Here is a 20116-nt window from a genome sequence, read left to right on the forward strand (position 1 = left end):
TTCCTACACTGTATGTTGTCACAATACCCAAATGTTCTGATGACATATAGCAAGGGCCTGGTCTGTGCACTCTGAAAACCCCTGTGGTGTTTACAAACCACGCATGACAATTTGTGACCACTTGCCACAATAACCACACATAAGGACTTGAAAGTGTTGTGTTAAATGTGTTAAATGTACCATTTTGGACCCAGCCATCGAGCTGTTCTTCAGTTGCATTAATGTATTTTTGAAATTTGTAAAACGTTCCTGGATTGGGGATACTGGGCGCAATCAATTCTTCAATTCTTTAATTTTTGCGAAGCCTAGGCAACTTGTTTGCTGCACGGTGTCATTTAAAAATATTGTTTATAAAGGTATCAGGCATGCTCTAAATAAAGCTTCTCTTCCCTTTGCTTGCATGTTTTTAGTTCCCCTAACAATCTTCAAGTCGATCAACTTTCAAAATTCATAGCATTCTATAGCCAACCAGAAAACAAAGGAAGCAGAGTAAATCAACTTTGTGCATTTCCTTTGGAGGCAATTTAAAATAATAAGACTCAGCATTTTTAGCATTATGCCCAGAAAAATATGTAAACTTTTCCATGTATGTTTTAGAACTCCCCAGGGGTTGGGTAGGACAATGTTCCCATTGTGTGCAATTAAAAACAGCCTTTATGGTGCTAACTCCATGAATAAAATGATGTCCATATTAATCATAACATAACACATCTCTATTATTTTCTTTCGTTTGGTAAATATCTTCACTTTCAAATACAGTAAAATACTCTAGCTCTGAAAAGCAAAGAATCAACTGCTTTTATATCCCAATCATCAGAAACAACCCCAGGTGCTATCACATAATTCATTGAAAGTTTGAAAGTGTATGGAACTTGACAAACCTCAGTCGGTCCACATATATCAAAAGATACTTTATCCCAAACAATCCCGTCAGGAATTGATATAGCTGAAAAGTTCACTAGGGACAAGTCCTGATGGACCTTATGTGAGGAAAAATGTGGTTTCAGGACCTCATCCACCAGTTCGACTGCAGAGCGTCCAGGAAGTTAATGACCATGTATCAGTAAGAAAAAGACGATAATAAACTCAACCTAAAGAAGGAAGGCAAGTACAGTTAGTAAGAGCCACAGATAGTTCCATAGACAAATACAATAGTTAGTTAAGAGCCAATTTATCAGCTCACGTTGTTTTGACAATGATGTTGCAGGAGAGGTGGATGTATCAGAGAAGATTTTTGATCAGCAAAGTATTTAGAAGCAGTTAGTGCAAAAGTTGGAGTGGTGTGAGGAAGTGGAGAACTAGCAGAAGTCTCACTTGGTGGTTCGTAGTAAACGATTAATTTGAGTAGTATTGCTCCTTTTGGTTGTTTCTTGTCACAGATAAAGTTAGTGGTACTAATGAAAGATTATTTTCCACCCTCCCCAAGCTCGGGCAAGTGTATGCATCACTGCTCAGAACCTGTAGAGGAACTTCCTGGTTTGTAGTGAGAGGGATTCGGGAACTACTTAGGAGTCCTCTAGGTCTGCTGTGTAGGATCGGCCACATGGTGTAACTTGACATTGTCAATGGAGACAAAGCCATTTTCTTTTGATCCAGATAGCGGTGGTAGAATAATAGCTCTGGTACAGTGTATTACCAGGCCTGGAAATGGTGCATGATATAAAGGACAACGGTGTTAAGCAAACAGTTAGCGATTCCAAATGGGGTCGCAAAGACCTGCCTCATCAATATTCATGAGGTAGGTCGCAAATTGCGACCCCATTGGGAATGGCCACACTCAGAGCGATGATGGCCTGCTGGGGACAACAGACCACCATGTCTGTGACTGCTTTTTAAAAAAAGCTGTTTTTTAAAAATACAGCTCATTTTTCTTAAAGGAAAACATGATGCATTTCAAAATGCAAAATTAAAAGTTTTCTTTTCATTTTTTTAAGCGCAGGCAGTGGTCCATGGGACCACTGCCTGCTCTGAAAAAATCTTTTCACTACCATTCAGAAACGGGACGGGGTTTCTTGGGGACCCCTTCCCATTTTCAAATGGGTTAGCACCAATTTGAAATTGGTGTTAACTGTGACTGTTTTGCGAACGCATTCACGGTCGCAAAGCAATCATACATACAATTCAGATTCGGTATTAGGAAGGGATGGCCTGAACACAGCACTTCCTAACACCAAATCGGAATCCAGACGGTATTCGCGCATCCCTTAGTCCTAAGGAGGCGGCACAGGCAAACGCATTTTCATCATGGAACTGTTGTAACTTCTGCAAGACAATGACATGTTAATTCATTTCAAAGGGTTTGTCTGCCACCTCCACACCAGAGCCATCAAGATCTGGAACATACATTTGTATCCCAAACAGCACCTTCTATGGGGTGCACCCTCCCAGGGAATTTCTCGGCCGATTATCAAATGCTCTTTGGACTCCATGCAGGTAATTTAGCCAACTACGACTCATACCTAATACTCTTGCTGTTAAGGATTGCTATAAGTCTCAATTCTTCTGCTCATTAGACTGTTATCCTCTGGATGGTAGGGGGACAAGAAATGGTGTTGGACCCCTAACGAAACCATGGTGTCCCTTAATGCCCTTGAGGCAAAGGCAGGGCCCTGGTCTGAGTAGAAAGCTGAAACTGCATTTGTACCAATAAAGACTCACAAATCTTTAATTACAGTTTTAAAACATTGGGGCATCAGCTGATCGTTGTGGCCATACCCATAGAAATCTGGAGCATGAGTCGGCATTGACTAAATATATTTCTAAGCACCATCAGGTGTCAAAGGACCACAATGGTCCAGGTACACACATTACAGTGGTTTGTTGGAAATAAGAAGGGGTGTCTCAGGTGGACGTTTGACTGTGGACCCTTTTATTTGTTGACAGATGTCACAGCAAAGAACATACTGTTTTGTCTGTTTTGTCGGTTTGCACAGACCTGGCTAACAATAGCATTTTTGTAGTAGCCACTTTCATCAACTCAAATCTTTGGTCTTGGTTGGGCATCACACGATCACCCACTCCTGGTATTGTTACTACGGACAGTATTCAGGCTAATTATGTGGTAGGAATATTTGGAAGGATTTGCCTTTGGTAATGGCTTGCCATCAGCCAAAGCTTTCACAGCAGTCAGTGTTTCAACATCCAGCCTTGTTCGTGAATGAGCAATTGCAGCAACAGAAGCCGTAGTTACTGCTGACTTGGCCACTTCATCAGCTAAAGTATTGCCTGTAACATGTATTCCTCCACGTTGATGCCCCAATGTATGGACTGCACAGATATTGGGTAGCATTTCTTTTAGATCCGCTACTTTCCCCCAGTAACCTGTGTTTTATGGTGTTGCCTCTTGAATCTCTGAACCCATTATGATACAGACTGGACACAGCAGTATGAATTACAGACTATTAACGTTATTTTTCTGGATCCGTGTATTCCAGTGCCAGCCCCAAGTTTTAAGCTCTGCTATTTGTGCAGTACAGTCCCCCAAAGTATTTTGTGGATGGAATTCACCATCTTTCATGTAGCCACTCACAGCCTCACAAGTAGCGGAGTATTAGTGTTTAGTGTCTTCAGCTGGACCATCAGTGTAAATAATTGTTTGATATTGATAAATAGGCAAAGTGTTTGTTGGTACTGGTTATTCCATTTCGTATTAAAGGAATTCTTGAGTTTGTAATTTTGGGTTGAAAATGTAATTAACATCAGTAGCTATCAGAGACGTCGCCCATTGGATCCAGCGTTGATGTAATGCTTTCGCATTTGGAACGCTGGCCTTTGTGACCGCCTCAAGAACTGGGACCGGAGCGACAACAATAATACGTTTCCCCTGAGCCAGAGGTCTCTTATTAATGACAGCCATCTTAACAGCCGTCAGAATCTTTTCTGTGGGAGCAAAGCGTTGTTCTGCTGTGGAGTACAAGTGTGATTTGTATGCAACAGGGACGGTATCACCCTCATTAAATGTAACATAGGTGAAGCCGATGGCACCAGCAATAACTCTGATGACCAAATGTGTTTTGTTGTCCCTTGTTTGTAAGTGTTTTGCTTCAAGCATGTCTTGTTGCTATGCTCTGAGAATGTGTGTGAGTTCGACTGTCCAATATTTACTTGAAAAGTCGGGGCATATTAAATCATATAATGGTTTAATGCATTGTACATAATCTGAAATGTAAATTCAGCCAAAGTTTGAAAAGTGCAGCAATGACTGGAGCTTTTTTATGATATTTGGTGGTTGCAATTGGGCGCATTTTTCTAGAAAGTGTGGCGTTAGGCTCTTGCCTTCATTTGATAACTCATTTCCCAAAAATAGAATTTTTGTTTTCTTAAAATTGAATCTGTAGCCGAATTTGGCAAATCCCACAGCTATGCAGGGACCTGTTTTAAATGGTGAATAAAGTCATCATCCATTAGGTAGATGTCGTCGACATAGGGCAACGCCTCAGGGTCAATATTGTGTAAAATGAATGCTATACCTGCTGAAAACAGCCCAGGACTGTTCTTTTACCGCTGTGGGAGCCTACTAATTGTTATCTGTGAGCCTCTAGTGCTAAATGCTGTTAAATCCCTACTTTCAAGCTGTATGTCTTAACAAAAAAAGCTATTGGAAATATCCAACGTTGTTTTGTATTTTTTTGCACAGTATATTGTTTGTTAATGAGTGGTGTGCTATGTGCAATTTGGAGAGCAAATGTGCATATATGGCTGTTTAAATGTCTGTATTCTAAGACTACTCTATATGAATGGTCCTGCTTAGCAATGGGCATTATTCATTAGTGTGACGCAGGGCTCAATTGTACCCTGGTACTTTAACTGTGCGAGAACCTCTCACACAGGCTTTTTAGCTTTATGCTTAATAGGATATTGAGGTTGAAGGTGTGGTTGGGACCTGATTGGTATTATTATATGGTAGGGATAATCTTTATTCCACCCAACATGATAGCTATACAGCACAGGGGCTTGTCCCAATACTTAATCAAATGCGTCCAACTCTTTCAATTCTACAGGAACCAGGGGTGAGAAGGAAGGTTTAATAATCTCCTACTACCGTGGGACTTCACGAACAAACCCTGGCGGCCATTCTTTTTTGGCCAACAAAATGTCATATATGCCAGTTAATCGTTACCAGAATACAATGTCAATTGTGCCCTTAATGTCTCCCTCTAACTGTATTTTCATTTTATACACCATATTAAAAGTGGAGACATGCATGCCCACAGTCTCGAAAACTCTAAAAAGTCGTCAGTTGCTTTCACCTCCAGATGCTCTTGAAGATTTCAGCAAACTATTGTGACTTTTGCTGCACTGTCTAGCAGAGCCCGTGCCTGTTCCTGTTCTTCAATAAAACTCTCATCTTGCTTGGCACTTCTTGCAGAAATACTTGCCACCTTCTTTTTAAATTGTGTTTTTTGTTGTGGCAGTTTCTCTTCTTTTTTAATCAAAACTTCTGAAGAGCATTGTGAATCTTTTTTTGGATTCACGTACTCTGTTCGTTGTTCTGCTAGCGCACCTCTCTCCCTACCTTCATCCGGTGAGTCCTGAAAGGAACAAGATTGGCGTGTATCAGTATACAGATATCTTTCAAGAGTTTTTACATTATCCCTATATCTTAAGTTATAACATTTCTCAGGAGTCTCCATGTGTGGAGATTCTCCCCTGTGTTTTTTTGGATGTTTGATTTTGTTTATCCCACCATTTTTAGGAACCCTCACCTGATTGCTTGTTAGAATCCCTATTGGATTTACCTTGTAATTGTGGTTTACTACGTCTGACTCCCAAACTATCTTGACCTATACTTGAATAGGTTTCTGCAATAATTTTAGGCAGCTCACATTCTTGATCCAGTGCTACTTCTTCCCCTTTAGGGTTACTTAATATTATTGAGGCACTGTAGCAAAATTGCCCATTAATTGCATCCCCAAATCCAGTATTGGGGTAGCCCGGTAATTCATCTTGAATTTGTTTTAACACTTCCGGAAGATTGGCAATTGTTGATGTACCGTGTGAAGTAGTATAGAGCACTGCAAATACTGTTCCACAGGTAGTGCAGTTATCGACCGAAGGAACCATCCCAAATAGCAAGCACATAGTGAGAGTTCTGTATTCATCTTGGGGTCCCCTCTGGGGAAACACTGCTTTTCCAGCACGTTTACTTTTTAAGCTAACCAAAACGGAATCTCTTCATGTTTTGCGGGTACTTTATCCATAATCAAATGCACTGTTGCAGAGTTGATACCTGCATGCGGTTGTGCTGGAGCAGCTCATGTTGGGTTAGTATTTAATGTTTGCATTACAAACTGTACCAAGAGTCTATATATTGCAACTAATTCAATGTATAAACAGTGAACTTCACCTACCGCCAGGATGCCTATATCAGGATGTGGTGTGTATCTGGACAATTTTGGCCAGGTAGGTCCTTCATTACTCAAAGGACCTAGCCCAACATGAAGTGTTGTATGTGCTAGGGTGCAAACAAGCAAGTTTTGGTGGTCTTGAAAAGATAAAGGTATTTCTATATATGTGTATGCTCTGTAGTGTGCAGATGATTAGCAGGTGTATAATGATGAAATGTATTAGTGTTCCCTTCAACTGCTGAACAATTGACCCAAGAATAGAACATTTCTGTTCTATAAGCTGGATGTGCCTCAACCACAAATGTAACAGGAACTCCCTGGGCTGTAAGGCCATTATTTAAAAAATAATTAGTGAGGGGAAGCCTTATGTTTACTGCAACTACCACCCGTTCTGGGTTTGCCATATTGAATGTGCTTGTTCAAAGATAAAGACAATAACTGGGGATTAATCCTTTTAAGGTTCAAGCTTGAACAATCTACAGTCTTAAATAGGTGCTACCTATCCAGCTGAGGAGGAATTCCTCTATACCATGGACATCTTCGTATATAGCATTGGGGTGCCTTTAGCAAGTAGTGAGACAGAGATACTCAGGAAGATCCATAATTCAGTGCTTGACCAAACGCTGGTGGTGCTTGTTGTGTTGAGTCCCATTATAACAACTAAACTGCTGTATTTGGGTGGCAGCACCACTGGATTGTGGGGAACTGAGTCCAATCCCACACCATGTGACAACGTTTGGCCTTACCTTTCCCGCCAGCTAGCAGCATCTCACCAGCACCCAAGAGTGGGGATGATTTGTGGCCGCTGTGTGCATGACATTCTGATTTCTCAGAAATCGTGTTGGAACAGATCTCAGCCTTCTCTTTCAGTTACATTCATCTCGCACATGCAATGACAAACATAAGCAGAAGACTGGTTGATTCAATGATTAGGACAATTAAACATAAAAACAGCAGAGCGATGATAAAGAAAGTGAAACATAAGAAAAGTCCCACCATAGTGTCAAAATCCTAAGAATTAGAATTCCTACCTACACCATTAAGGTTCTAAAATAGAGCGCAGCAGTGTTAGCCCTAATCCACCCTTCAGGGCCCCTGGGAAGACACCATCCCCTATACCTAAATATGGTAGTAACGAAGAGGGCTGTTGGTTCACAGAGAGTCCCCCCCCCCATATTGGCGGAAGAAACGTCAAGTCTCAGCAGACAGCTGCAATGAAGCATGCTGTGGCAATTTGTGGCTGGAACTTCCCTCTAATGTATAGGGGGCAGAGAGATGTTTTAGAATGAAACAGCTGGTGTTCTAAGAAAATTGCCCTAACTTAAGAACGCATATGTTTCCTTGAAGTGGCAGAGATTGTTATGTTCTACTTTGTACTGACAAAAAGATCATGTACAACCTTGAGCAAGCACAGAGTACAGATTGTGTGCTAAGAAATGAAAATAATTCCCAGGCAGAGCTAACAACAGATAAAGAAATAAAAACATCACTACAAAATGAGACGTCTGATAAAATAAAATAAATAATTAAAATTAATTACTACTAAGCTAAATGGCACAAGCTGCAGGCCTATGGCTAAAACAATGTGCCTATAAAATTATGCTAAAATAACCTCATGACAATACCAGCAGTCAGATAAACAAAGAACAATTCAAAAGAAATTTACAACAGCATTGGCAAGAGACAGGAACTGATAAAGTGTGGAATGTGGTATGTGTTTACATCTGATAGAAAGGTCCTGCTTTCGCCTCAGGCTCTAAACACAAAGGCAACACAAAGCTTCCTCACCAAAAAGGCAAGTATAGCAATTTAAGCATAACTAAGTTCTTAGGTCTGGCATTAGGCAAGACTTTTTTGATTTTACTAAAATTATAGGTATAATATACTTACTTAAAGGGGTTTTCAGCCATCCCTTATCTTCTATTGGTCTGTTGGTGTGTCATTCACATTTCCCTTCCGCCAAATACAGCATACAATAAGGGGCAATGGTTCAGCCTACTTCAGCCACTGGTTAACGTTACTTTGAGTTTTTATACGCTGGAGATGCAACACACAAAATAAATTCTTCATCAGGACACTATTTCATTTTAGGCCAAACGAGCTGGATGCGCTCCTGTTCATGAGGAAGAATAACGAATCTAAACAATAAGAAATTTACTGATTGTTTTTGTAATTTTAATTATGTATATACTTTATTGTGTGTGGTGCCTCTTTAACATAAAAAAATATTTCTATGTTACGTTACTGGGTAGCTAACCTACAGAGGTGGGCAGCAGGTTTAGCTATTTTGTGGGACTCACAGCCGGGTGGTGCATTGGTCCTTAGCTACCTCTACTTGTCTACAATATCACTTTGAGTGACTGCATTTTGATCTTTCACAAGGATCACATCTGCAAACAAAATAGTAGCAGTGTTTTTTTCTTTTACATTTATAATTACTTCACTGTTGCCTTTGTGTTTAGAGCCTGCGGTGAAAGTAGAACTCATTATACTAGATGTGAGAACAGCAGATGCCGCACACCATGCTTTATAGTTTCCTATCTCTTTCCAATGCTGTTGGAAATTCTTTCTTTATCTGACTGCTGGTATTTCACAACAAAACAGATTACATCCATTTAAAACTGTTCTGTATTAAGTTATCCTCTTCTTTTTACTACTAAACCGAAAGCTTCAATATTTTACATGTGAATTCAGAAGCGGCCAATTTTCAATTTAACCAACCGTTTTATAAAAACTTGTCCAGGAAGAAAACCGGCCTTTATCATGTTTAGTTTATAGCACCTGAAAAACTTTGTTTTTATTTATTTACTTCTTTTCTTCTTTCATTCTTTCTTTCCTTCTCTCTTCTTTCTTTTATTCTTCCATTCTTTTCTGCTTTACTTTCCTTCCTTCTTTAATTTCTTCTTTCCTTCTTTCTTTCCTTCTTTCCTTCCTTCTTTCTTTTCATGCTTTCTTCCCTCCTCTCATGCTTTCCTTCTTTTACTCCTTCTTTCCTTCTTTCTTTCTTCCCTTTTTTGTTCGGTGTTTCTTTTCTTCTTTTTTTGTCTTCTTTTTTCTTTCATTTCTTCTTTTCTTGTTTCCTTCCTTCCTTTTTTATTTCTTTTTTTCCTTCCTTCTTTCTCAAAGGTAAGAGGCTGGCAGCCAGCAGCCAAAAAATTTGCTTCTTTAAGTCTGTGTTAGCCAAGATCTTTTGAGCCACACTATCCATTTGTCTGAGGTTGTGTCAAACACATTTTTTGCTTCTTTGAGACCACCAAACATTTTGGCTATTAGTCATTGCTTTCAGATTTACGAATGCCCAGCAAATTCCCAAACATAAGGCTTTGCAAAAACTATGATAAAAAACAAGAATCTTCAAAATGCTGGTGGACAGCACCAGACCTATTGGCTTTGCCAATGTTTGTCTAGCTTTTGGTATGGCAATGCAGCAAACTTCACATTTTCAGAATGTAGACAAGGCAACATTTTTGAAAAATTTGATTTTGGGTAGCCATATTCCTTGCCTGTGTGCTATAAGTTATGTTACTGGATGCCTGAAATTTGGCAGAGCCCCAAAGGGCTCACAAATAGTTATTCTAATTCACACCTACTATAATTGTGAGTCACAGTGGGTATATGTCTGGCTGCAGGCCAGTGAGATGCCAAAAGGTCAAAACTTTGGCCCATATTTATACTTGGTTTGTGCTGAATTAACGTCATTTTTTTAATGCTAATTCAGCGCAAACCTATCTCCATATTTATACTTTGGTGCTAGACACGTTTCGCGCCAAAGTAATGGAGTTTACATTGTGTTCAGGAGGAGAAAACCTACCTTGCATCAATGAGATGCAAGTTAGGCGTTCCCGTCCAGAAAAGGACGATATGGCTTTTGTGCCATATTTATCCCCCGTGCTAAAATCCAGCATGGGGGATGGGGGCCTTAAATAATGGCGCTAAGCTTGTTTAGCACCGTTATTTAACGCCTAGGTCTGGGCAGGCATAAGGGGACCTGTAGGCAGATTTCCATGGTCAGAGACCATAGAAATTGCCCACATTTGCCCTTCCCTGGATCCAGGGACATCACTACCCACACCAGGAGGACACTTAAGGATGGGAGACCCATCCCAGGTAAGTCTGGGTGAGTATTTTTATTTTTTTTACACAACACCACTCAGGGCCCTGGCGTTCATTCCCTGGGCATGGCCATTGGGGTGGTGGGCATGGCTTCTGTCTTTACTAAGACAGGAGCCATGTCCATGGGGGTTGTGCACCAGAAAATGGTGCTACACTGCTTAGAGGCAACTTTTTTTGCCTGTAAACAGTGTAGCGCCATAATTTGGCTCACAAGCTCTGGTTCCCCTGAGCCTCCCTAGCCCTGTTAGCGTCCTTTCCAAGGACGCTAACAGGGCATTAGTGACAGCTAGCGCCACTCCATAAATATGGCACCAGGCTGGCGTCTTAGAATGGCACTAGCCGGCGCTATACTTTTTGGCGCAAACCTGCACTAACGCAGATTTTCATCAAAAAGTATAAATATGGGCCTAAATCTCTGACAGACACTTTACATCTCACTCTCAAAGAAAGCCACACCAAGTAGCCAATGTGTGTACAAGCAGCATACTAGCCACAGTGATCCCCTTGCAGCGTAAAAGCATAGCACCTGAAATCTAGAAAAGTAGAAATTTTCTTTGACCCTTCAGAGACAGGACTGGGCTGCCCTTGTCAGATTGAGGGGAACCAACATAAATTAGGGAAAAACATTTTTGTTGGCTGTAGAACAAAACACTTAAGGACTGTTGCAGTAAAGCATGTTCTGAAAGAAGAACTGAGTTACACTGTTAGAGATATTAGACAGGGAAACTGCAAGAACTATAGTTTGATTTGTTTAGTTGTTCTCAATCACAGGCTATGTTTACCCCCTGCTTAAACACTGGAGGGACTGAGTTGCCTGGAATAGGAGAAGACGCTTTCCTGTTGGAAGAGTTCCCATCTTGAGTTGAGGGGAGTCTTTCTACAACTTTAACCAATCACCCAGTATTCAAAAAGACTTGAAGGAAAAGCTTTGACTGGGATGAACCACAAACCCTTTCCTAACCTTGCTCCATCAATGGTCAGCTGCAAAGGTGTGTAGGTCCTGGTCCTTAATAACCCTGACCGAGCACATTACCAAATTCTTTCCAACCATGTTCAATCACCAACTGGCTGTGGAGGTATGTATGTTTGCAAACGGTGCTTCTATAGCTCGAATCTAGTCAAAAGGCAGCAGATCCATGGAAAAGATTAAAGACAGCAAAAACTCAACAAGTGATAGGAAAGGTATCTAGGTTGTGGAGGGTTCATGTTTTCCTGATGTAGTGTTCTTCAAAGAGTGCTTCTTGAATTTCTTCCTAAATTGGAGCAGCACTGGGGCAGCCCTGATGGATACGGGGATGTTCTTCCAGATCATTAGTGTATAGATGAAAAAGGCCTGCTGGCATGTTTATTCTTCTTTTACACTTCCTATTCTGCAGTCTGATTGTGTCCTAGCTGCAGGTATGCAGAGAACCAGCGCAGATGGGGTGCTTGACTGCAAGATAAGTTGAGTGCTGTTGATGGCATTGTAAATGATGCAGCTGGTTTTGAAGGTGGTGCAGCCTGACAAGGCGAGCCAGTGGAAATCCATCAAATTGGGGGTGATGTGCTCCTATGTGTTAAGGACATGGGTGAGATGTGCTGGAGCATGTAGAATGTCCTTAAGAAGGGCAAGTGTGCTGCCTGGGTAGCTGTGACGCAGGGCACTACCACCATCCAGATACAAGAGTACAAGGGCCTGAACAGCAGTTCGGACATCACTTTTGGGATAAATGGTTTCCCTTTCTTTGGCAATGTGTTCCTTGAGGGTGTAATCGGAGTCCTGGGTGAATGCAAGTGACTTGACATTCAATGAAATTTAGGGAACGAAGCTATGAATGTTCATACTACTGAGATAGGTTTATACTGTTTCTTGTTTGTTGTTTTTGGCTTGGTTGGGTTCAGTTGCAGGTAGGTGCTTGGCATCCAGGTCTGGATGATGTGCAGACAGAGTTTGAGGCTTTGGATGTCTGAAGCCAAAGAAACTTTCAATTAGAGCTGTGTGCCATTAACATATTGATAAATCGATTCTGTTATATGAGAAAAGAGCACTAATCAACTTCATGGAGAGGTTGATGATGACAGGAGACAGTACAGAACCTTGAAGGACTCTGCAGATGGTAGGTATCTTCTGGGACCTGGAAGCACCCAGGAGAATAAAATGTTGTTGGTTCAAAAGGTAAGAGGAGAATCAGTGAAGGAGGTTGCCGGAGAATCCCATTCAAGACTCCAGGGTGTGTAAGGGGGCCTCAACTTAGATAGTACTGCAGGTGCATACAGTTTATTGCATGGCAAAGATTAAAGACCTTCAGAAAAAGGCCCTCAGAAAAAGTTACAAGAACAGTATATTTTAAATGATGTGCTGGGAAATCATAATTCTCACTTAGGGAGCCCAGCATTTAAGCTAAATACATCAGAGGGAAAGCAGTCTGAGCCACATTGGTGTGCAACATGGCGGCTGCAAAAGCAATTTGGCATTAGTTATTATGGCATTTTCAAAAGCAATTATGTACGCTTTTACATCAAAAATCCCTTCATGTCAGAAACTAGACCTGATATGTCCTCTTAATGCACCTCAAATTAATCAAGTATTAGAAACCAACAATTTGAAACTATTCTCTCTTTAAAATCTACATCATACCTCCACGAATCAGACAGGATTTGTTTAATATGAAGAGGCCAGTGCAGTTTTCACACAGGCTGCTGTAAATTTGTATCCATGAAGGAACTTAAAAGGGAGCTTTGCAAGCAGCACGCTGTACAAATTCTCACGCCCATGATGTTTTGCAAATCCATCAGTGTGAAGATTTTCATTCAGCCTTTTTCTAATTAAGTCATCATGATTCTTCTTTTATTGTGCTGCCTTTTGCAGCTGAGTTTCAATTCTACATAGACATTATTACAGGGCTTAATTTGAGCCTGTGATTTTGGATGCTCAGCGCTGACAAATAATTATCAACAGTGGCACTTATGACAGCCTGTCACATGGTTGTGCTGTTTGTGTTATTTGGAGATGAGAACCACAACAGTTGTTTATTAGTTCAATATACATCACAAAAGACATATATGCCACCCATGCCATTCCTCAGAGTTGGGGCCGGAAATAGTCTTGTTTGTCACACATGAAGGAGTGTGATGTTAATAGTTTGTTTGTATTGGCACTGGCTGCACTGGCAGGGGACTTGGGTGGTGAAAGCTGCAGTGACCTGGCAAGGTGCCTGGCACTTTTGTTTTTTTTACAAATTAAGCACTACGTTGTTATGTTGTAAATCAGGAGGCGCAGTGAGATTATTTACATCAAACATGTTCAAGATTGACACTAAAAATGAAGCAAAATATCAGTCTAGCTAAAAATATTTTACTTATTCTACTGTAACATTCCTCAGCTATTCCAACAATATATCGGCTTAATCTATTGGTTTTGTGTGTTGAATGTAAAACTATCAAATACATTATTACATAATTTAATAAGATAATTTGAAAGGTAAAATGTTCAGGAGTTACAATGTGTGTCATTTGTAACAGGGCAACACAAAGATCAATACATTCAGCTGGGCCAAGATTCGGAAACTGAGTTTCAAGAGAAAGCATTTTCTTATTAAACTCCACCCACGTCTTTTCGTAAGTATGTAACTTATACATCTCTTTTATAGTTATACATCATTATACCTTCCTCCATAAATGATCAGCAATACTTCATGGTGTACCCTTGAGTTGATTTGCCAGTTTCTGAAGGTATGTGTGTTTAGTGGGGTCACTTGTTTCAGCTAGTTTTTTCCAGTACAATTGACCTTGTTGTTCTGCTGATCACTCTGTGTGTAGTCATGCGTTCAAATGATATACAGAACAAAATATAAACTGGTTCCAAGAAGAATAGGCACCTAAAAATCATCCTTACCAGTTTACAGCACCTACTAAGTACCGGGGGTATATGTTTTGTTTTAAACACCCTATCTTTAACTCACATAAGTACTTTTTACTTTAAATTATCATCACCCCAATGCCTATATTAAATATGTTCCATTAAACCACATTTTCAGGTACATGAAGCAAAGTTTAACTTTGGGATACTTAAACATGTTAATATCAGAAAACTCAAAGATAAGAATTAAATATTATTAGAACATTGAAATGTTCGGATCTCCATTGCAGACAATGGAGTGCTCTGGGCTTTTACTGGCCGGTAAAAGCCCGGAGCCAACATTTCAATGTTCTCTTTGTTCACAGCAACAGCTGTGAACAAAGCTCAATCCCCTCGTGCTTCATGAGGATTTTTTTTATTTAATAGAACATTCTGCCTCCGAGTGGCAGAATTTTCTAATAGCCTTAGAACTCGCCGTAGCGGGCTCTACCAGCCATTAAAGGCCCTCAAAAAATGTTAAAGGCCCTCGCCTTCGGCTCGGGGCTTTAACGCAGGAGCGGGCCTTTAATGGCCTGTAGAGCCTGCTACGGCGGGTTCTAAGGCTATATTAGAACCCGCCGTAGCGGGCTCTACCGGCCATTAAAGGCCCTTTCCATTGATAAAGGCCCTCGCATTCGGCTTGGGCCTTTAACGTAGGAGCGGGCCTTTAATGGCAGGTCGAGCCCGCTACGGCGGGTTCTAAGGCTATATGAAAACATTGAGATTTCGAGACCACCACTGAAGATGATGGAGCAGCAGCAGCCTACATAAATTGGTACAGGCCTGGTGCTCTCAATAATGCGAGGGGATGTGACGTAACAGCCAGAGCTGCCAACTTTGGAGCTAGGAACCAGTTTCAAGTCTTGGCGTCTGCCCAACATCCTGTCATTCTGGACAAATCACTAAATCTTGCTGTGCCTACCAAAAGAAAAATGTAATGTGTCTTTTTTAATGTAACTAGTGCTAATGTAAAGGGTTCCAATACCTTCCAATCAATTTCACACTTTATAAAACTGAAAACAAAAATGTCCTGATACACAGCCCCTGCCTCTCCAAAATACATGGATTGCGCAAGGGAAAGCAAAAGGGAGAGGTGGTGCAGCAGGGCACATGGAGCCTTCACCCTTTTCTCTTCCTGTAGCTCAGTGTAAATGGAGATTTAGAAGGAAGGAGTTGTGAATGCTTCTCAGCTCCTGGGTCTCCGTGTCTTGGCTGAACTACGAAAAGCAGTTTAGTTGAGCCAGGGAGACCTAGGGGATGAGTCCAGCCTTCTTTCAGAGCTCTTGCTGTAAATTATCAATAGTGGTGGGCCTAAGCATGCTGTTAACAGTTGAACATTCAGAGTAGGAGCTGTGAAACTAAGGCTTTGAGGCCACAGGGGATGTCAACCCCTCTGTCTCCAGTGCATTTATTTCCTCTATTCGAACATTGTGAGCTCATATCCTAATAGATTTATAGCCCACCGTAGCTGGGCTATACCAGCCATTAAAGGCCTGCTCCCTTATTACAAGCCCCTGCCTTGGCTCAGGCCTTTAACGCTGGAGCGAGCTACTCCAGGCTATAAAGCTATATTAAAGTTTTGGACCTGAGATGAGAAATAGTACATTTTATCCATTACAACTATGAATAGATAACTTTAAAACAACCAGTAGTATATCTAGACTGGGCTACCTCCTGAATATTCCAAAGATGTTATTCCTAAATGATTTTTACAAACTTGTTCTGTTTTTCTTGTTCCACGGCATCTGACTATTTACCCAGGCCGTAAAAGTACAAAGAGTATCATTTTTCAGAGCTTAAATACCATTGTGTGGCATGAGAGTAAAGTTCACCGCCAATACGGTATGCAGACTTTGAATATGGTCTAGGCATATTATCCAGATCATTTATTAAGAGCATGAGCATGAGAAGTACCTCTCTGTATATATATTCTTCTAGGGAGCAACAAGAAAATATATTTTGCATGATTTATTTGTGCAGGATTCCTTTTTCTTGCACTCTGGCCTTAGTGGTGGCATTGGACTCTATAACAAGCACATGTACTTTTTAATAGTAAATCTAAGATGGAGGTTCTTACTAACTGCCTGATTACGGCCTTGGCGGATGGGATACTCCGTCACAAACGTGACAGATATCCCGTCCGCTATCTTACAAGTTCCATTATATCCTAGGGAACTTGTAAAACGGTGAGTGGGATATCCGTCACATTTGTGACGAAGTATCCCATTCGCCAAGGTCGTAGTCAGGCCCTAAGGCCCATATTTATACTTTTTTAGCGCCGTTTTTGCGTAATTCTTTAACGCAAAATTGGCGCAAACTTACAAAATGCAATTGTATTTTGTTGGTTTGCGCCGTTTTTGCATCAAAAAGCGGCGCAAATGCGGCACTAAAAAAGTATAAATATGGGCCTAAGTGTTTATGGATACAGGGTCAAAATATACGTCACTTTCCTGGCCCAGGAATATATTTGATTTAATTTCAGGTTATTTTCATGGGATGTATTATTGGAGTGGCTTTCCTGAAGATAGCGTAGGGTCGCCGAAACACGTGTAGAAACAACAATTGAAACTACAATTGAATCCACAATATTGAAATACAATAAGGCGTCTCATAGTTGACTCTAATTGAGAGTACTTCTGCATGGGGCATGGAAAGGCACCAGAGACTACAGAAGGATAATCAGTGAGAGGGGATCTGTGCTTGAACGTTCTTTCAGCTCCTCCGATATAGAACGCAATCGCATTTGGAAAGAATGGTTTTTGAATATGCTCATCCTGAAAGCATTTGAGTCTGTTTTACAGCATCAAGAGCTGGCAGCGGGGTCAGAAACACGAGTAACATGCATCTAAGAACAAAGAGAAGGAAGATTTTCCAATCCTTGAAACATCAGATGTTGATTGCCGGCTCAGGTCACACGGCAAGAACTATCAGCAGTTCACATGAAGTGAATGATTACCTCATTGGTGGAATGCTTGAGCTGAATATTTCCGTTCACTGCTGTGTTCTATCACATCACTCTTGGATTTATTGCATGCCCAGATGGGAGGTTAGAGATGATCCATCCCTTCATTTTGATTTCGGATCACACTTTAACCAATACTTTTTTCCCGTCTTTTCATTTAGGAAGCCTAAAATGTAGTTGGGTTCCTTGTAGTTTCTATGGTCAACTCTACTACCATTTATTTTAGCTTACCCTACGATCTCCCACTGGAAAAAGTACACAAGAGGGGCTATGCAAACATCCATGGGTTTTCTACAAAGCATCTGAGTGAAATTAAATCTGTTAATTGCACTGGTAGCCTCTGTGTTCACTTACAAATGTATACTTTACCTACAGGCCCCATGCAAGGATACTTTAGAATTTACCATGGCAAGCAGAGATGCAAGCAAAGCCTTTTGGAAAACCTGCGTGGAGTACCATGCGTTCTTCCGACTCTCAGAAGAGCCTAGCTCGAAGCCCAAGCCCTTCTTGTGCAGCAAAGGATCCAATTTTAGATACAGGTGACCTTCACTGATGCAAAACTCGCTTCTGTTTGTTGTTTGGTGGCGGATGTGACCGTCACAAACAAGTACTTTTGAGATCGCTTCTTATGTGATAAATGCATGTTCTTAACATTTCAGCGGAAGGACACAGAAGCAACTTTTAGATAACGTGAACAAACGGAAACTAAAGAGTCTACCATTCGAAAGGTAACATTTCCTGAATTACGAATATAATATTCTCATATATAGTTCTTTATAATCCTAAACTTTCCATTTTCTGTGCTTTTTTACAGGAAACACTATAGAATACATTACCCTGAAAGGCAGTGTAGATCCTCTCCAGATATCCTCACTGACGTTTCTAAGCAGGTACTATTTATTTTCTTTGAAAAATAATGCACTTTACCTCCACTATCAACTGTCCACCTCCGCCCCACAACTGTCTCAAACACGCAGACGCGTACGCATCAAGGGCAACAATTTATGTTAAACCCACTTACACCGCACTAACATATAATCCCTTTGTCGTATCTTTATTGGATGGGTTGAACTTGTGTCTGCGTCTTACATCACTCAAAGTGAAGCAAGCGGCACACAGTGCTAATCAAGTATTCACTTTTCACTGCAAACCTCTTTTTCTCCTGGAAAGTAGCCCTAACAACTCAAATAGCCTAGAAAGTGTTAGCCGAAGCGGCTCGGATGCCCAGTTGTTCGATGAGGGAGAACACTTGTAGAGAGGTGATGCAGGGGTTGCAGGGAGTTTTTTCGATCCTTCCAACACATCGTCTGAGAATATTTTAACTTCTATTAACTTTACTTCTCTTGCTGCTACTAATGCACCAACATGGCTGCCACACAAACTGGAATCTGAGGTGAATTTGTTTCAGTCTTTGGTCACCTGCATTACCCTTAGATAGTAAAATCGGTAACCTAGAAACAAATTCAAATAAAATAATCACCGCTCACTCAAAATCTGTTTGCCCTCCCATAGTGGAAACATTTTGCACTAATGATGCCAGCGATGTCATTTGTTTTGCGGGAGAATAAACCAGCACCATTACTCCCTTTTGTGTGTAAAAGGCCGCTTTATTGGAAACAGGTGCACTCACAACTTTCCATCCCTTGGCCTTGCGCCTTACAAAACTAAAGCCTCACTATACATAATCACTCCTATGAAAACACTCCCCCCTCCCCTCCCCTACCCTCCCTTCCCTGCTTTGAACTTGCCGCTCATTAGTCCAGTCCTCCTTTCTTCCTGCTCCTGTTTAATCTGTCTAGTACCTTAATAGTCAGTTGCTAGCGTCTTGAGCGTGCAAGTCTCCAGCCCCTAAAGCTCCATATTATCTTCGTAGCCCTGCTACTGTCCACCCTCGTCCAATCTGCAATTGTCTTGTCATATTTTCTTCCCATCCATTATCGTCTGTCAGGTGCCCGGTCTCTGTCTTCGCCTGCACCTGTTCCAAGCGACAATACAAAATTCCCCTCCCGTGCACCTCTTTCCAACCGGACCGCCACTGACTCCCGGTAGCTTAGTTAATACCCAAAACCCCCCCACTAAAAAAAACACCTAACTCCCGGGAGGGTGGGAGGGGAAAAACCTGCCTCTCACCAACTGTCACCATGCAAAATGGTGGAACCACAAAATGTCCGCCCCATTTTAAAGGGGTAGCCCTAGGGCCACCAAACGAAGCCCAAACGACGCCCAAAACTGCGCCAATGGGCTGTACCATCTCCGGCAAAGTTACCCGGGGGGGAGACTGCCGATAACGGCGCTCCCCACCAAAACCCCCTTGTCATCTGCAACGTCACAGGTTCGGTCATAAGCATTGAATTTGGGGTGTGATTTATTATTGGTATAGTGGGAACCCAAGTAATGTTTTTTTAAGACAACCATAACTGGAAAAGTTCAGCGGAATAGTTTTGTTTAGTAACTGTAACTTCACTAAATAAAGAAACAGGAAACAAGTGATACACTTTACTTTCTGAAAGCTATTGCGTGCTGCCCACAAATCATCCCATAAAAGGAACAAGCTATATAAATAAATGACATAACAACATATATGGTTTGTCATCCCATAAACATCAGATTCACAAAAGAAATGCCAACTTGTGAGTATAAAATCTTTTTTTGTGCACAGCCAATTCCTAAAATGCACAGCTTTTCTGCAACTTATGCTATGCCCGCATGTTAGTCATACAAGCAATGCATGTGATGCAGCTTTGCCAGTGGCCTGTTTCGGTGCGACCACGCTGTGGCCATGTTGAAATAGGGATTTGCTCTCACTGGTCAACACAT

At 41.2% G+C, this 20116-nt stretch overlaps 1 protein-coding gene across 1 annotated transcript in view; it reads left to right on the plus strand.

Moving 5' to 3' along the window:
* The window catches only part of FRMD7 (FERM domain containing 7), a 366847-nt gene that overhangs the window by 337870 nt on the left and 8861 nt on the right, over positions 1–20116 (plus strand). The window contains exons 8-11 of the mRNA XM_069206026.1: positions 13962–14057; positions 17675–17838; positions 17959–18027; positions 18114–18189. Of these exons, the coding sequence (XP_069062127.1) occupies positions 13962–14057; positions 17675–17838; positions 17959–18027; positions 18114–18189 (405 nt within the window). The remainder of the gene's footprint in view (positions 1–13961; positions 14058–17674; positions 17839–17958; positions 18028–18113; positions 18190–20116) is intronic.

The sequence above is a fragment of the Pleurodeles waltl genome, chromosome 2_1 (assembly GCF_031143425.1).
Source record: "Pleurodeles waltl isolate 20211129_DDA chromosome 2_1, aPleWal1.hap1.20221129, whole genome shotgun sequence".
In the NCBI taxonomy this organism is placed as follows: Eukaryota; Metazoa; Chordata; class Amphibia; order Caudata; family Salamandridae; genus Pleurodeles; species Pleurodeles waltl.